The following is a 16,486-nucleotide window of genomic DNA, read 5'->3' as shown; positions in this document are numbered from 1 at the left end:
GTAGGAATGCATTGCCTCTGCCTAGTTCATGCCGTTTGAACCCTTGAGGATTCCAACATCAGAGATTTTCGCCGACGAATAAGTGCAATCTGAGTGTGAACAGAGGAACGATACCTTTTCAATCCGCAGGTTGAACGGTGTGTTGCCTGCTACGGCAAGACTTGAGCCGCACACCACTATACCAGCTCATGCCGCATTCCAGCACACACATCAATCTCCCTTGCYTGCTCGGAGCACGTTGCACAGCATATGCTCTGGACCTCTATCCTATGCTCTGGACCTCCCTCCGTCTACAGGTGTGTCCTGTATAGCGCGGCTAATCCACGAGTCTAGGCTGGACCGAGCCCCATCTGGAAAGCTGCAGCGGTACAGATGCGGTGAGATCAGGACGTCCGGCTGGTCAGTATGTTGTAGAATGTGATATGTAGTAAACAGCTCTTCTGGCACCGGGCCCTACACATTTCCAATCACCACAGAGCCCCGCCCCTTCCTGTCACAAAATATCAGCCTGCCCATGCGAATAGATGAACTCGACGTATGTGCAAACCGAAGAAGAGCAGCGACAATGGCTGTCGACCCTTGCATACGACCCAAGTTTTGATGCTGGCGCCCCTGTTGATGGCTTTAGTCATACCGAGGTTCGATACTGTCCGAGCGGGTATCCAGATTACTTTTGTCCGCGTCTGGAGTATCCTCGTCCCCACGTGTATGGCGCATACGAAACCTTGGATCAACAGCAGGCCTGTTGGATATGGAACAACTTCAATCTGGAATCCAAGGCATCCCACTTGGAGGGTGATCTCAATGGCAGCTCTTCACCCCCGTGGTCGAATCCTGAGATATCTACGCACTCGAATGTTGCATTTCCAACCCCACTGAATTATCAACAAATCTCGCCACGAGCCTACCTGGACCAAGCTTCACAGGTAGTACAAGCATACAGAGACAACARCATTGCGTCACAGGATAGCAACGAGCAGAACTCGACCATCAGCGTAGCTCCAGGTTCATCATTGAATACTGCCGAGTTTGTTGATTCCCCCGTCGTGCTAGAGCGCAAAATCTTCCAGCCATCGATGGAAGTCGATGCAGATGGCGAGACACCTCGTCCGCAGAGCCCCAAATGGGTGGGAGACGAATACACAGCGTCATGGATTCGTGGAAGCGGCACTGAAAGGGTCGGATGGTGCGGTTTCTGCCCTACGTGGCATAGACTCAAGGATTCTGCCTACTGGTATCATGTATGTGAGCTCCAAAGTTCGTTATATTCTCATACTGATCATCGAGGACTTCTAGATGCACTATTCCCATGGCATCAGTTGTGTGACGGGCAGACCATTCAAAGGTTCGCACTACAAACTACCTCTCACCGGAATAAATCTCTGGGAATGAGAACTGAACTGATCATCCGTGTATAGAACCCAAATGCTGGCGTCAAAAACAAGGAATAACCGCTTTCGAAGCTCTATGCGGCACATGTGAGAAATGGGTATATATTGGAAAACTCGATCGATGGCGGACTCCATATTTTCGTCACGGTGAGTATGATGAACATCTCTTCTTTTTCATATTTCGAGTAGTGCGCTGACCGTGGTGGTGTTCGAAACTTCTAGCCTATAAATGTCAAATGAAGAAACTTCCTAAAAGGACTACGAGCGGGATCCGAAGTAAGAGTAGTTCGCCTACTACGGGTCAAGGCTAAGATGGCTATACGGTCTGATAGCTGTTGAATTCTTGCTTGTCGCATTGGACTACTCTATGGAGCTGAGATGTTTTTGTGGTTTGTTGCAGCGTTTGATCGTACCTTTGTTGATGCACTGTTGAAGCTTTTCAAGTATGCACCACTCTGTTGTTGAAGAAGATGAAATATCACCGATCATAATTACCGAATGTAACATCCATAGTGGTAGATACCTACTAGGTACTGTACTGTTAGACATTTTCGAAAGCGATTGATCGAGAACATGTTCTCGGATCACAATGTTTCGTCGTCCTCACGATGTTTCAGTCGTCAGAGATCATCGGCATGCTGTCTGTCAAACTGCAAGGATGTAACCACCATTCTTGATATTCTCGACATACGTTCGTCCCGAGACCAAGATCTTCTAGTTGCCTTGCCACTGTACCCCACCAGACGGTAAACCACTATACATCCACATTGCAGCCCTGCCTCATACGAATAGCACATGCAAAATGCGCTCAACCAAGAAGATCTCCAAGCTGATCCACATAAGCACTAGGAACAACAGTAGCACCCTCCTTAATAAACTCCTCCTTCTTACTAATGCCCGTCAACACAGCCAAAGTCCCCCCCAAACCCCCCYCAATCCCAAATTGAATATCAGTATTCAGACGATCGCCAACCATACAAGCCTTCTTCCGATCAAATAGGAATTTCCCCTCCACAGCATCCATCATAGCTTGACTGGGTTTTCCCAACGCCAAAGGTTCTCTACCAACGGCTTTGGAAAGTGCCGCACCGCTGGATCCAGCGCCTGGGAAGAGAGATCCGGCTTGGGGAAGTGTCGAGTCGATGTTTGTTGCTAGGAAATGTGCGCCGTTGCGGACGTATGCGAAACCGAGGGAGTATTTGAGGTAGCTGGGGTGGAAATCTAGACCGGTTAATACTACTCCGACGTCTTTGTCGAGAAGGGTTCCGTCGGCTATGCCTTGGAAATCTTCGTCTGTGATGTCTCGACGGAAAGCAGGGTCTGTTCCGCCGATATATGGGATATTCTCGGATTGCAGTTCTTGCTCGATGCCAGTTTCGCCTAGGACGAAAACTTTGTTTTTGGGAGGTTGTAGTTTCATGATGCGGGAAATGTAGATGGCGGCACTGTAGCTCGATCCAAAAACTTCCTCCTGTAAATCCTATCAGTATATATCAATTGGTACTTGATAGATTGTGTAGACTTACTTCATACGCCGTGATTCCAACCTTGTCAAACTTCTTCTTGTAATCACTGCGAGATTTGGTGCTGTTATTGGTGACGAAGATGAGCTTCTTGCCTATCACCTTCCCGTCAGCTCATTTTACCATCACTCAACCCATGGAACTTACCTCTCTCCCGCAACATGTTGATAGTCTCGGGTACTCTAGGGAAAAGATGATTCCCAGACCAAAGAACGCCTATCCTTCAAACACCACCAATCAGTCTTTTGTTTCTTTCTTTCGCACCAGCCAGCCAGCCAGCCAGCAATGATGATATATATATCAGAGCAAAACCATCAATCAATCAATCCCAAACAGACGATCACTTCAGCGCAGTAGAGAAAGAAGAAAACGTACCATCGCAATCAAACAAGAAAGTCTATTCATCGAAAATGTCAGCGTCCTGATGATGCGTTCCACAAAAACGCCCACTGACATCAAATTGATCGATGAATTTGTCGATGCTCGCTTTGTCGCCGGTCAAATACGCTGGTGGTGGCTGTGACATGGCTGTTGTTGTTGTGTGAAGAGTAGTCTTGGAGTCCAAGAGCTTGTCGTTCTTCAAATCTGACCCAGACGTTGAGATTGACTTCAAGGTTCTGCTGCCCGGCAAGCACAAAGCAAGCGAACCGAAGCGAGGCCGGAGACTAGCGCGGTTTTGCGAGAATATTCACATGGACCATCAAAAATGCTTGCAGCAATACAAACAATTGCGAGTGGGAATAATTCGCGAGGAGACTCGCCTAAACTATGAAGCTGTGAAGGTAAGGTAGTCGTTATGAAACCCAGCCAATAGATATCGTCTCAAGTGATGTTGAACGCCGCCGACGCCTACGCTATATGCCCAGTCATCAAAATCAAACGTGCTCTCGTCATGCATAACTGAAGAGCTACAGTAGCAACTCTATCAACAGCGGCTACCAAAGGTTGATCCGCTGGGTGATCTACCTGATCACGCCCCATTCCCCAACGATGCCGCGCTTAGCCTCCTTATTGGGCCGGTTGAAAACGTCCCAAAACCTCAGCGTTTCGTCGCCCGCACCAGTGACAATGATGGCACCATCCGGACTCATGCTAAGATAGAGGACCCGATAGGTATGGCCGGTCAGACTGACAACCTGGTTCATGCTTGGATATTTCCAGATGTTGATGGCATGTTGCGAGTAGCCATGCGTGCTTACAAGCTCTGCAGTACGCTGCGAGAAGAGCAGATTGCAAACTTGACTTCCTGTGTCGTGTGAGCTCAGAAGGTGAGGATTGGTCATCTGTGGCGTGTCGAAGTCATCCGGTAGTGGCGACGTGGAAAGACCAAGACCAAGTGAAGTCTGCTCGGTAGGGAGAGATCTCACGGCGGATGTTTGCGCGGTGGATATTGTATTCCAGAATTTGATGCACCGATCAGCGGTTCCACCTCCTGATGCGAGCACACCGCGCTGGTGGGGATTCCACGCGATGGCTTTGACTGCAGCCTTGTGCCCACCCTCTTGCTCTCCCCATCTATGCTGCCAACGCTCGTCCATTCGATCCCAAATGAAAATTTTGTTGTCGTTGCCTCCAGATGCGAGCTGCTCAGTATCAGAGTTCCACTTTAGGCCACAGACTTCTTGCTTGTGGCCCGTCAACCGTCGAAGATACATGGTTGGCATCCGCACGTCGCGATGCAATATCGTGCGGTCTCTTGATCCGGTGGAAAGAATGTGTGCATTCCATGCGAGACTGCTTATACGGGCCGAATGGCCAGTCATTGTCCGCAATCGCTTTTGAGCAAGGGTGTCCCATATGTGAAGCAAGCCTTTTGATGTTCCAATCGCAAGATGTGTTCCCCGTTGAATCCAGCTCACGCTCGTGACTACGTCGTTGTCAAGGGTGCATAATGTTGTCACCTTGCCACTCTCGCGGTTCCAAAGGTACACGGAGGGACCAAGTCCCACTGCAAGCACATCGTTCGATCCCCAGTCAACGAGATTTAGATAGAAGTCGTCTGCCAAATCCGGCGCATCAAGTACTTTGTATGGAACCTTACTAACCGCTCGCGGCGTTTTCCGAGGAGACAGGAGCATTGACTGTGATGAATGTTTGACTGGCGATAGACTGTAAATCTCCGATCGAGAGTTGAGATTCGGTCCTCGCTCGCTGCGAGAGATGGATCGCGGGGTGAGGGAAACCGGTGGGTTTGCACCGTAGGAGAACAAGTTCTTGTGGGGGGTGGAGGGTGTGAGAGTCGTGCCCGTGTACAACGATGTAGAGCTCGGACCGCTCACTGGCGGCGTCTGTGCTCTTGAACCAGAACGATCGTTCAAGACCTGCGGCACCTCATTGTCGAACATCTCTGACCGCAAAATGGACGAATATGTGCGATTGGCATCGCGCTTCTGAAAGTGGAGATCGCCAGTAGCTTTCCGATTGAGCTTTGATGGCGTCGCGGGCGATCCATCTTCGTGTAGGAGGTTGTAGCTGGCAGAGAGATCCTGGCCAGCTCTGTTTGGTATGAAGCGATCCCCAGCTTGCACTTTTTGTCGCTTCCTGCTTGGACTTGCGGCTGGTGTACTGACTCGACGCTGACCGGACTTCTCAACTTCTCTAAGTGCCTTGTTCAGTGCGGCCGCCGAGACTGCCTCACTTCCAACCAGATTTGCGCCGCTGTTCGCCGCGGCCGTTTGCGCCTCGCTATGCGATCGCTTTCCAGTGATGGTGGGTGGAGTTTTGCTGCGTGGCGGAGACATGAGTGTGGGCGAGGAAACCGTTTCTACCGCCTGAGTTCCGGCAGGCGCGGTATCGGGATGCGACGAGCTCATGTTCGAAGGGTACGGTGAGGTAGTAACCGGCGAGGCACGGTACGGTGGACTCGAACTCCTACAGCGAAGGATAACGCTCTCGCGTAGTGTATGGCTATCCGTAGCTGCACGCACAGCACCGGAAATTGGGGGCCCTTGCGATGAGAGTGTAATGAAGGCGTGAGCTACCGCGAATGGCTCGTTGCTATGCGCCAGGGGCCACCCCTTGGCCGGAGAATCGTTCAGCGCGCGGGCGCGGCGGTCAAAGAAGGTGACGGCAGTAGAGCTGCGAGCATCGCTCTATGAATGAATGCGCCAGCGAGTCGCTCCGTTGGTATCGTTGGTAATGTTGTGATGTGTGTTGAGAGTGAGGTGGTTGGTTTCCAAGCGGGAAGGGAGCACGGACACTTCACATGGAGTTCCTTCCTGCGGAACTCTGGGCTATTCTCCGAGCGTATGACAATACAATAAAAAAACCTCAATTGTTGTCGTCGAGATTCTGGCACGACAATGGAATACCGCAAGTGTCGTAAGCAATATTGTTACCACCGCGTCGACTCCAATGCACGCGCAGCCTAGCTTCGCGTTTGTTGTGTTGGCCCATTTTGACGACCGCACACGTCGCGTCCACGACATCTCACGTGCAATGAAAACAAACAGGGATATCAAACGGCCACCTCTGCACGAGCGCCACGAGCGTGATCCGCACCGAGGAGCCGTTGTTTCGCGACGGTGAAGCAGTGGTACCATGGTGCCGCGCGAACGCGACTTCGAGCGCGTAAGTGGTCCTCGCTCCTCCATCCTCACCCTCCTTGACGAAGCTTGGACCCTTGTGTTTCAGGCTTCGCCGGCTGGAGGTCAGGAACAGATCCAACTTGACGATAAGTGACGGCCCACCAATGCCCGTGCCACGAGCTCAACAATGTCTTGCTCGGGGCGCTTGCACCAAGTCGTTGGAGTATATTCATGGGAGTACTGGTTCGGCCGCATCTGGCTACATTAGGTGAGATGTTGCTCCTCTGCGGTAAAGTCAGCTTGACATGCCGTCCGACAGTGACGGCCGTTGGATCTGGATCTCGTTCCTGCATACCTTGACCTGGAAAATTCTGGTTGGATGCTCCGAAAGTCACTAGTCGAGATACAGCGCCGGAATGCCACTCAACTCATCAAACCTACAGTACCTCGGAACTGTCTTCATCTGCCATTGGTAGCAGAGGTGGTTTGTGCCAAAGAAAGGTCGACGCTGAACAGAAGGACATCGGCTGAGATTCCATCCTGTATGTCTGGCTAGAAATCAAGCTCGTTGCAAACCTGATCTAGTTCCTCAATATCGCAATATCCATCAGCATGATCAGCGATGAGCCCTGCTTGGACTTGCAGAGTTGCAAGAAGGACTCTATCGACCAACAAGATCGTCAGTTGAAGACGACCAGACGACCCATGCGCTGATGAGAACACTTCTCGTTGAACACTTTTCCGGGGAAGAATGCAACGGCCAGTGGAACACTGGCATTTGAAAAGGCGTGTCTCAGGGTCGTCTACCTAGTCCAACCCAAAGGATCAGAGAATGTGAGGGCGGCCGACCAACATGCTGGAATCGCAGAAATTGTCCTTTTCTACAACAACGACAAGATAATCAAAATTGTTCTTATGACCGTGGCTTCTTGYTCGGGAGCGTGCTCGTCTGCATGTGTTTGACGTGGAGGGCTGCCAAGCTTCAATGTCATCGGTCCTCCCTCGCCCATTGCTCACTATTTTCACAATCGGAATCAGCCCTAAGGAAGTTCAAACGCAATCTAGCAAGCTAGCAACCTACAGCATGAGCTACCAGGAGTGCCCCATAATGATCGCGCACGAACTTCCATGTCATGAAGCCTGCACTGCATTGTGTTAGCTCTTCACGCTCGGGGACCCGATGAATGCGGTCATAGTCCAGTCAAAAGCGACCACACCGCTCTCTCCGTGGCAATATCCCAGTCAGTCACACGCATCACTGCCGCTTCCTCATGGCACTACATCATCACCTATGCTTTGCATGAGATAGTTGGCACTTATCCTCGCTTTACTTGCGGCTTGTAGGGGCGAGGGCAAGAAAGGGCCAATCCGGTGTCTTGTTGTCACATTTTGCCGAGCTGACTACTTCCTCGGATGCAGCCAGGCGAGACGCTTGCGGTGTTCGCTAATCGCAAATATCATCATTGACCAGGGTGACAGCGACTGTTAAATGCTGGTGGTAAGCGGAGGATCCGTGGCTTCCACCGGCCAAGACCTTGCTCCTCGAACCCAAAGCCATCGTCGAAAAGATCCCTGACTGTCGAAACTTGAGCGAGATTGTTGCTACCTGACGCTAGAACATGAGGATTATCACAAACTCCCTCGGCGGGGTCGGCGCAGCTTGTGAAAGAGGACGAGGTGGCTCAAGTACGCAAACGTGCTGCCAAGCTGGAGCTCTCGCGACTCACACACCACCAGTTACGATAGCGCTCTAATAGCGCTTGCGTGCAAAGAACATATGCGTAGCGGTGAGCTATCGGCCATCTACCCATGTTTTCGCAAAAGGCTCGTGGCCGCGTGTATTGGCTGAAATACCGCGGGTGCCGCTCGAACACACCATCTAACTTTACCCAGCTGATCGCCCGCATGAAGGAACGGCGCAAGCAACCAGCGGGCTCGGCAGCCCGCCGAATATGCTGGCGCTAGGAGATTCAGAGATCCAATCAGACAAAGGTACATGGGAACATCGTTCGGCGATTACTCGCCAGGGTGCAGCGCATACCAAGTTGGGTTGTGGTGAATAAAAGGAGCAAGCAGTGGGTGCGACAATCAACTCCACGCGAAAGTGGTTGCAGAAGGATGGTATGCCCTGCATGCACTCGCACCCGCGTAGATATTTTGACCAATCTCTCCACAATCTTCAACTTTAACCAGTCAAATACCTAGCATTACTGTCGTTTACGACGGAGCATTCAACACCCAGTCGTCATGACGTCTTGGGAGAGAAGATTGCAACCTCGCCGTACGTTATTTGCCAGTTTATCTTATCGATGCCGATGCGAAGATCATTCAATGCGCCGCAACCCCGGCAGAATCGGAACTCTTAATGTATGAACCGAACCACGCAATGACGGCACATGCTTCACACAAGTTCCGTCCGTCGAAGAACGGCGAGACCGTGGTACTTTAAAATCGCTCTCAATCCAAGGCGTACAGCCCGCATGAATTCCTAGCACAAGCATCCGAAGTCCAACGCTGATAGGGCGGTATTTAACGGCGATGCACGTGCGGGTCGTGGAGAGGTGGGGCATCTCGACGACTACGGCACATACATACATACAACAACAATAAACACACGGGTTGTAAAGCCGAGCCGTACTACAGGATATCCATCCTTCACCGTCCGAGCATTGGACATGTTGCTGCCCTCTTCGACACCTACTTACCGACCTCGAGCTGGACGTCGCACGACATCAAGTCTCAAATTTTAGTCGCCCCACCACCGTGCAGTGTGCATGCAAGCCTCGCATCTGCAATCTGCACTAACGATTTACCCAAGCTACTTATGCGCTTCATTGGCTGTCCCCGCCTGGACCATCGTGAGAAAATCTTAGCTGGTAGGATACATCCCGAGTCCTCTGCCACCTTGTTGTTGCGACGCTGCCACTTTTGAGGCATCTTTGAGGATCTCCGGTGAGAGAGTCAGTCGTTGTGTCAGACGGCCGGTGACAAAAGTGCTGCGTGACGAGTCCCAGGTAAGACATTGCCATCCACTACAATGGGCGGCTTATCAGCTGCGCTTGGTGCCTGCTCTTACTCATGAGTCTCTAGGTCTGCGGRTTCAGCAACGAGGTGCTCCGCAAAGGAACGGCCAGAAGATCGCTGCCATCCTAGTACATGTAATCTCAGCATGTTCTAGCCCGGGTACTTTCTTGACGCCTCATCAGTCGCACCGCAGGACGCCTCCACCACCTGCCCTGTTCGTCTCGTTGTAGCCGCCGCCGACACTGTCGTCTCCCTTCTCCATCGACAGTCGCCGCCGCCAATGTTGGTGGGTACCGAGGCCTTCGCATGACAATGGACTCGGAGGACGGGCAGCAATTCGTCAAGGCATGTTCACCACGCCGCTGGAGCCAGACATTCGCAACACTAACGCATCGGCCCTGAAACAGAATTTAGCATACTTCGTCCGCACCCATGAGCGAGCACTAGCGAACGCGTTGCAGTCACAGCGTCCGAAACCGAAGAGTGACAAGGAACAGACCGTCGCTGGTGCTGCGAGCAATGTCACCGAGTCGACGACCATCTCCCTCTCGCAGGCGCTTTCTCGCCCCTACCCCTACCTCTCCTTCGCATCCCCGACGCTGAAGCCTGCGAAGCTCACCTTGACTCCGCACCACCTCTTCTACCTGCTCRGCAAATTCGAAGATCTCGGGGTCGATGTTGGTCCCACTACGGTCCGGCTGGAAAACCTGCACAGCGATGCAGCGCCGTCCAACTACGTGTCCTTCCTTGGACACGCCCCCAAGTCACGCGGCAGGCCGACCGATGCAGAATCTCTCCGGTCCGTGTCCAGCGTGCGGAGTGTCATGTCGAGCATGTCGTCCGTCTGGTCTACCTTGACGCTATCGAATAGCGTTTCAAAAGCTGAGAAGCAGATGGCACAACATCGTGATGATATCAAGTACTTGTACTCGTGCTTCACCAAAATTCCAGCCCTGCGGCTCTCGCCAGACCACAGAGCGAGGCTCATCTCGGGCTTTGAGGAATTCCCCTTCGACACTGCAGTCCCGCTGTTTGCCTTCAAGAACGTGAGTTCATTGGAGATTTGCGATCTCGACTTTCGGCAGTTTCATGGCTGGGACAGGTTGGCAGAGCAGTTGCGAAGTCTGACTGTCAAGCGAGCGGAAGTGGACGATCCTATAGACCTACTATTGAACATTGTCTTGGACGATGCGGAGGGTAGAAAGCGTAAGCGTTCGTCCAAAACTCAGGTGCCGACTACGCCATCCACCCCCGGGATTCCATGGGCTGCAGGTAGCCCCAAGAGTAGGCAGATTGACTTGGCCCGCTCAGTGTCGTCGCCGAACTCCCCATTGGCCGAGCTTCAACGCAGCTCAGTAGGCAGCCCTCACACATCAGCCAGAGTAGGCTCCTCTGATGGCAAGAAAGTCCTCGAGTCGGCAAGACAGCCGAGCAACTCTCCACCAAGGCCAACCACGTCACGACATGCCTCTGCGCCGAAACCACACCGTACGCCAAAGTTTCGCAGGTCGTCCGGCAGCTCAGGTTCCAGCCAGCAAGAGATGACGCACAGGCATAGTTCGTCTGACTTGCTGGCAATGGGAATACTGCCTCCAAACAAATGGCGCTTCCTCCGACATCTCAGCCTTGCCGAGAACGGCCTAACTTATCTGACTGTGAGCAGTTTGGCGCCGGTAGCCAGCACTCTACAGTCACTCGATCTGTCCGGCAATCTCTTCTCTGAAATACCGGATGCGTTGGCCAGTCTTACGGACCTTCGAGCGCTTAATCTCAGCAACTGTATGATCAACAGCCTCTCATCACTGGCTCGAAACCCATTACCGGCTATCACGACGCTCAATCTCCGTTCGAATCGACTGCTCTCGTTGGCTGGTATCGAGAGACTGTTTTCACTGGAGCGGCTAGATCTACGTGACAACAGGCTGCACGATCCGACAGAATTGGCACGACTGACAGGTATTCCGGACATCAAGGACCTCTATTTGATGAAGAATCCTTTCACCAGGACCCACAGCGGCTATAGAGTTACGATTTTCAATCTCTTTCGAGATACCCCAGGGCACATACACGACATTTCAATAGATTCTCTCGGCCCGATACACACCGAGAAGAAAGGTCTCCATGATCGAACCGCTGAGCCGGCAAACATACCCGTAGTGAGGGCGCCTTCAGAAGACGAGTCGCATGAAGCTGTCCATGATTTTGGCAAGTCGGGGGCGTCATCGACGTTTACGCATCTTCCAGGACACCAACGCCGCTCTACGGTCTCTGATATCGAACCAAAATCCTCCCTTCGACGGAAGAAAGTCTCACGACGAAGAATAGTGGAGCTTTCACAGGCCGAACAACGAGCAGTGCCTCTCCAAGAAAGAGTGTCCGCAGAACCAGCGGTCCCAGAGCTGACTGAGCTCCCTCCTATGCTGCACACTCCCACTACTGAAAGCGACCAGCCTACGACACCAGAGGCGAGTGCGTATCAGAGTGCACCTTCAGCGAAGCTTCCGCAACAGAACCTCGCCGCAAGGCCTAAACTGGACAAGGCCTTCACTCCAACTACCGCTTCCCCCAAGATAAGAAACTCGTCCGACGATGACTCTTATCCTATGCGAGTGCCAGAGGACGCTGGCACCAATTCAGACGTCTATCGGCAGAAGATGGAGGCGATGAAGAACGAGCTAGGGCCCAATTGGCTCGCGATTTTGAATGAGGAACGGTTCGCAGAGGAGACCCGAGCCAGGAATCGCAGCTACAGCCCGGCTTCACGACCAGCCGCGGTGCGGCCTGAAATGGCATCTCGAGGCGTCAGCGTCGGCGTAGGCGGACGCACACTGGGTTGATACACCTCATAATTGTGCAAATTCCCCTCATGCGCTTGCACGCTCTGCAAAACACTATTAATGGTCATGCCCTGTGACCGGAGTGGCGAGAGACGGCGGATTCTTACAAACCGGCCGTTCATTTTCTTTTGGGGGCCACCTGCTCCATCGGTTAGGTTTGCTTTGGGTTGATGTCGAGAATACCCTGTTTAGGATTGGTCTTGCGATTTGGCGAGCAAGTTGTGCTTTATCATTTTCGTCGCAACATGAAGCTGGTGGCATTGGTTGTAGATGATGCCTTTTTTGGCACATAGACGAAAGCAGGGAGCGTGATGCATTTTTGGAATGTTATGATGTGATAGCATAGCGAGGCGTTTTAGGGAGATGCGCATGGTCAGTCAACTCATGAATCAAGGAAGCTTTGTGTTTCCTCTGCATTGAATTGGTATCTCACGCCTCAACGATTCTACGCGTATGAATTCGATGCGATTTGATGGCTGTCGAGGGATCACATTGAGAAGTAAGGTAAGGTAAGGTAAGGTAAGGCAGGAGTCTTCTGGGGCATCTTTGACAATGTCATTTCCAACACGTACGATCGCAGCGCGAAGCGGATAGACCATTCGCTGCAAGATTATTTTACTTGGAGCGTTGTGTGGAATAGAGTTGTGGTGTCTTTTGATTGGATTCGGACGCGGCTGCAGCTGCTGAACAGTTGTGGTGAGGCATGTGGTCGCCCTTGTCACGCGTTTGAAAAGGATGTTCTTGATTAAAGCTTCCATATACTTTTCGGGTGTAAATGTTCGACAGGCAATGCTCGATGAATTCTCACGCGTGCCGATACTTAGTAGTTTGTATCTATGTTTCCGTAATTGAGATGTAGCGGTGGTGGTATCCATAATCCTCAATCCTCTGTCCCGCTCTTGTGGTGGCAGTAAAAGCGGCGCTAGAACTAGTTCTACTCAACTTCTGTTTCTCACTGGGTGCTTCCTCCTTCTGCACCCCAAAACATCGCCATCAGCACCATCACCGCGATTCTCATTTCTGAACCACCAGCACACACCGAGAACTGGCCTCTCGCTGAATATCGAGCTCGCTATCTGTCCATCGCGGAAAGAACAACGCCAATACCGCGCCGTCCACATCTCCGCCGCGCGTACAGACCCCATCGTCGCACTCGCTCGCCCTCCGCAACGTTCAGCACAAGCTAGCAGCTCCTCCTCCAGAAGCCTGCTCCAACTCGGCAACATTCGCGTGGACATATCAGCAGGCAGCGACGCTTACAGGTGCAAGATTATCTCCTTGACATAAGCCACAATTGCCTGGAAGATCTCGCAGACCTGAGAGAAGACATCTCGCGCGTTCGCTGAGCTCTCGCGCTCGTCTCGATACCCTCGGTACGTGTAGTCGCACTCTTTCTTATTCTTCATTTCGCAATCAGCGGTAGGCGCGCGTTGGGAGCAAGCGGCAGGGCGGTGACAACGGGGCAGGGTCTTGAGCGCATTAGAGCAACTGTAGGAAAGGCATTCATATCTCTACGGTCATAGGGCAAGCTGAGCTTGCCGACTGTTGGGCAGCTGCGAGCTACCCTTGAATCGCAGCAAACCGTATACGCAACACTGACGTTAGGCAGTTCTCTAGGCCCCACGCGCCAGTCTGCGGAGCACAACCCAACATCGGTCGCGAGCAGCTCCGCTCGATTTCGAATACTCTTCCCCACTCCACACCAGTCGCCAGCAATGGCGGATCAAAATGATGTGGACTTGGACTCCATCATCGACCGTCTCCTTGAGGTCCGTGGCAGTCGGCCGGGCAAGCAGGTCCAGCTCTYGGAAACCGAAATAAGATACCTGTGCACCAAGGCTCGCGAGATCTTCATCTCTCAACCGATTTTGCTCGAGCTGGAAGCCCCCATAAAGGTTCGTGGGGATCGACACACATCGCTGCTTTCTTACTAATTCGTCGCTTGCAGATCTGTGGTGACATTCACGGCCAGTACTATGATCTCCTGCGCCTGTTCGAGTACGGAGGCTTTCCACCAGAGGCCAACTACCTCTTCCTAGGCGACTACGTGGATCGGGGCAAGCAGTCGMTCGAGACCATTTGCCTGCTGCTTGCGTATAAGATCAAGTACCCGGAGAATTTCTTCATCCTTCGTGGCAACCACGAATGTGCATCCATCAACCGCATCTATGGCTTCTACGACGAATGCAAGAGACGCTACAACATCAAACTGTGGAAGACATTTACCGACTGCTTCAACTGCTTGCCGATTGCGGCCATTATTGACGAGAAGATCTTCACCATGCACGGTGGGCTCAGTCCGGACCTCAACTCAATGGAGCAGATCCGCCGCGTTATGCGCCCAACCGATGTAGGCAACTACGACCCCGATTCTCAATTGACCAGATGCTAACTGTGTAGATCCCCGACTGCGGCCTGCTCTGCGACCTGCTGTGGTCCGATCCTGACAAGGACATCACCGGATGGTCCGAAAATGACCGCGGTGTCTCCTTCACCTTCGGCCCGGATGTGGTCTCGCGTTTCTTGCAGAAGCACGACATGGACCTCATTTGTCGTGCACATCAGGTTGTTGAAGATGGTTACGAATTCTTCTCGAAGCGTCAACTGGTCACTCTCTTCTCCGCGCCCAATTACTGCGGCGAGTTCGACAATGCCGGCGCCATGATGAGCGTCGACGAGTCTCTGTTGTGCTCCTTCCAGATCCTCAAGCCGGCGGAAAAGAAGCAAAAGTAAGAACCGTCCTCCTGCCTTCCTTTAGCTGACACCCGTACTGACTTGTTGATCAGCAGATTTGGCAGGAGATAAGAGAAGACATTTGCGACAGATCATTGCAATCAACACGTATCGAGTCTTTGAAGACTCAGCTGAGCGGCACAGCTGGTGGTTATCCAGCAAAAAGAGCACCTCGTGCCCTGACGGCAGAGATTGGCATCGTGTGAGCCGAGACATTGAACGAGTGTGGGTTGTACGATTTCCATGGTTACAGGGGAGATGGCTAGCAGCGAGTAGTGCGCTGCATCGCGCTTGGGGATCACGCCAGGAAATGGCTATCCCAACGGTGGTGCTGCGCAGTCTATAACTTTTTTATGCGTTGCCCGTGCTCTATGATGACTGTGATGTTTCAATGGCTGTCTGCTTGGAATGCAAGCTCATCGAGTAGGTAAGTTAGGTACCTGGACGGAAGTCCGGAGGACGTGACTTAGTCTGTAGTAGTTTCAAGTTTCGTCATGGCTCAAGGAAAGGTACCTCACCTAGCTTTGCGTGCCTGGCTGACTTCACCTTACATCGCTCCATCGTCAAACACGCGTATTGCGAGCTGCTGCGATCATGAGCTTCTTCAAGAATCTTTTCAAGGAGGCAAGTAACTCTGTGTCATCAACCATGAGATTCTCCAAACCGTTCGAAGCCGAGAAATGCTGACTGCTACGCAGGCGGGAGTGAAGAATGTCATCACCCTCTTTCACGCCCCGAAGAACCCAGTCTCGACCCGAGTATACACTCTGCTGAAGCAAGCCAATGCCACTGCCGTCTCACACGCGACCGAAGAYCAGGCGAGCGATCACGACAAGCAGAGCAAGCTTGAACGAACCGATTTCGAACTTGGTACGCATACACATAAACGCTCAGGAAGATGAACAAGAGAGGGACAATGGCTGGTGGAATGAAGCGCCATCTAACTGACTTGTGTTTGAAGAAATCCAAGAGGGCGCTCCCACACAGGATCAGGTGAACAGCATTTTGGAATACCTTGGGCCATCCCACGCCGGCAGCGTTATCAAGGACGCCACTGGCACCAGTGATGCGCTTCGTAAGTTCAAGACGGACGAGAGCTCCTTTCAACGACCGATTACTGTGGACTGGAACAACGGCAGGGCAGGTACGTATAAATGTGACATTTCAGCAGTCATTGCAGTCTTCTAGGCACGCCAGAGCTGACGATTTTGGTGCAGTTGTTGGGGAGAGCGAGAGTGAGATAATGAAACTGGTMAAGTCGGTGCCCAGTGAGGCTGGMAAGCCGTAAACTGTCAATGTAAATTATAAGGTGAGCATTGTAGCTGCTGGGCGTCGCTACAGCTTTGCGACACTCCACAGGACCACTAGCCTGCAGGGAGTTTCCGCCGGCGTGGGCAGGATAAAGGCATTGTCGACCACGGGAACGCATAGAGTGACCACGACACTTATAG

At 52.3% G+C, this 16,486-nt stretch overlaps 6 protein-coding genes; 4 read left to right on the top strand and 2 right to left on the bottom strand.

The window, feature by feature from the left end:
- Positions 1-524: 524 nt before the first annotated feature.
- RCC_10252 (uncharacterized protein) lies at positions 525-1,702 on the top strand (the record flags this gene model as incomplete). XM_023775483.1 has 4 exons in its annotated part: positions 525-1,241; positions 1,297-1,345; positions 1,419-1,538; positions 1,614-1,702. 4 exons carry the CDS (start codon positions 525-527, stop codon positions 1,700-1,702), a joined length of 975 nt encoding a protein of 324 aa, XP_023631251.1.
- Positions 1,703-2,199: 497 nt separating this feature from the next.
- Positions 2,200-3,440, bottom strand: RCC_10251 (probable 4-nitrophenylphosphatase; the record flags this gene model as incomplete). XM_023775482.1 has 5 exons in its annotated part: positions 2,200-2,862; positions 2,918-3,009; positions 3,062-3,130; positions 3,290-3,311; positions 3,369-3,440. 5 exons carry the CDS (start codon positions 3,438-3,440, stop codon positions 2,200-2,202), a joined length of 918 nt encoding a protein of 305 aa, XP_023631250.1.
- Positions 3,441-3,876: 436 nt separating this feature from the next.
- Positions 3,877-5,727, bottom strand: RCC_10250 (related to anaphase promoting complex, Cdc20, Cdh1, and Ama1 subunits; the record flags this gene model as incomplete). Its single annotated transcript, XM_023775481.1, has 1 exon — positions 3,877-5,727. One exon carries the CDS (start codon positions 5,725-5,727, stop codon positions 3,877-3,879), a length of 1,851 nt encoding a protein of 616 aa, XP_023631249.1.
- Positions 5,728-9,777: 4,050 nt separating this feature from the next.
- RCC_10249 (related to Leucine Rich Repeat domain protein) lies at positions 9,778-12,302 on the top strand (the record flags this gene model as incomplete). XM_023775480.1 has 2 exons in its annotated part: positions 9,778-9,810; positions 9,873-12,302. The coding sequence occupies 2 exons, from the start codon at positions 9,778-9,780 to the stop codon at positions 12,300-12,302; spliced, it is 2,463 nt and encodes an 820-aa protein (XP_023631248.1).
- A 1,715-nt stretch (positions 12,303-14,017) lies between these two features.
- Positions 14,018-15,107, top strand: RCC_10248 (probable serine/threonine protein phosphatase PP1; the record flags this gene model as incomplete). XM_023775479.1 has 4 exons in its annotated part: positions 14,018-14,197; positions 14,251-14,652; positions 14,703-15,031; positions 15,092-15,107. The coding sequence occupies 4 exons, from the start codon at positions 14,018-14,020 to the stop codon at positions 15,105-15,107; spliced, it is 927 nt and encodes a 308-aa protein (XP_023631247.1).
- A 522-nt stretch (positions 15,108-15,629) lies between these two features.
- On the top strand, positions 15,630-16,323 carry RCC_10247 (uncharacterized protein; the record flags this gene model as incomplete). XM_023775478.1 has 4 exons in its annotated part: positions 15,630-15,659; positions 15,734-15,905; positions 15,997-16,179; positions 16,253-16,323. 4 exons carry the CDS (start codon positions 15,630-15,632, stop codon positions 16,321-16,323), a joined length of 456 nt encoding a protein of 151 aa, XP_023631246.1.
- Positions 16,324-16,486: the final 163 nt, after the last annotated feature.

The sequence above is a fragment of the Ramularia collo-cygni genome (genome assembly GCF_900074925.1).
Source record: "Ramularia collo-cygni strain URUG2 genome assembly, contig: RCC_scaffold21, whole genome shotgun sequence".
In the NCBI taxonomy this organism is placed as follows: domain Eukaryota; kingdom Fungi; phylum Ascomycota; class Dothideomycetes; order Mycosphaerellales; family Mycosphaerellaceae; genus Ramularia; species Ramularia collo-cygni.
Note: the sequence above shows the minus strand (reverse complement) of the source record. Positions and strands in the feature narration are given on the sequence as shown.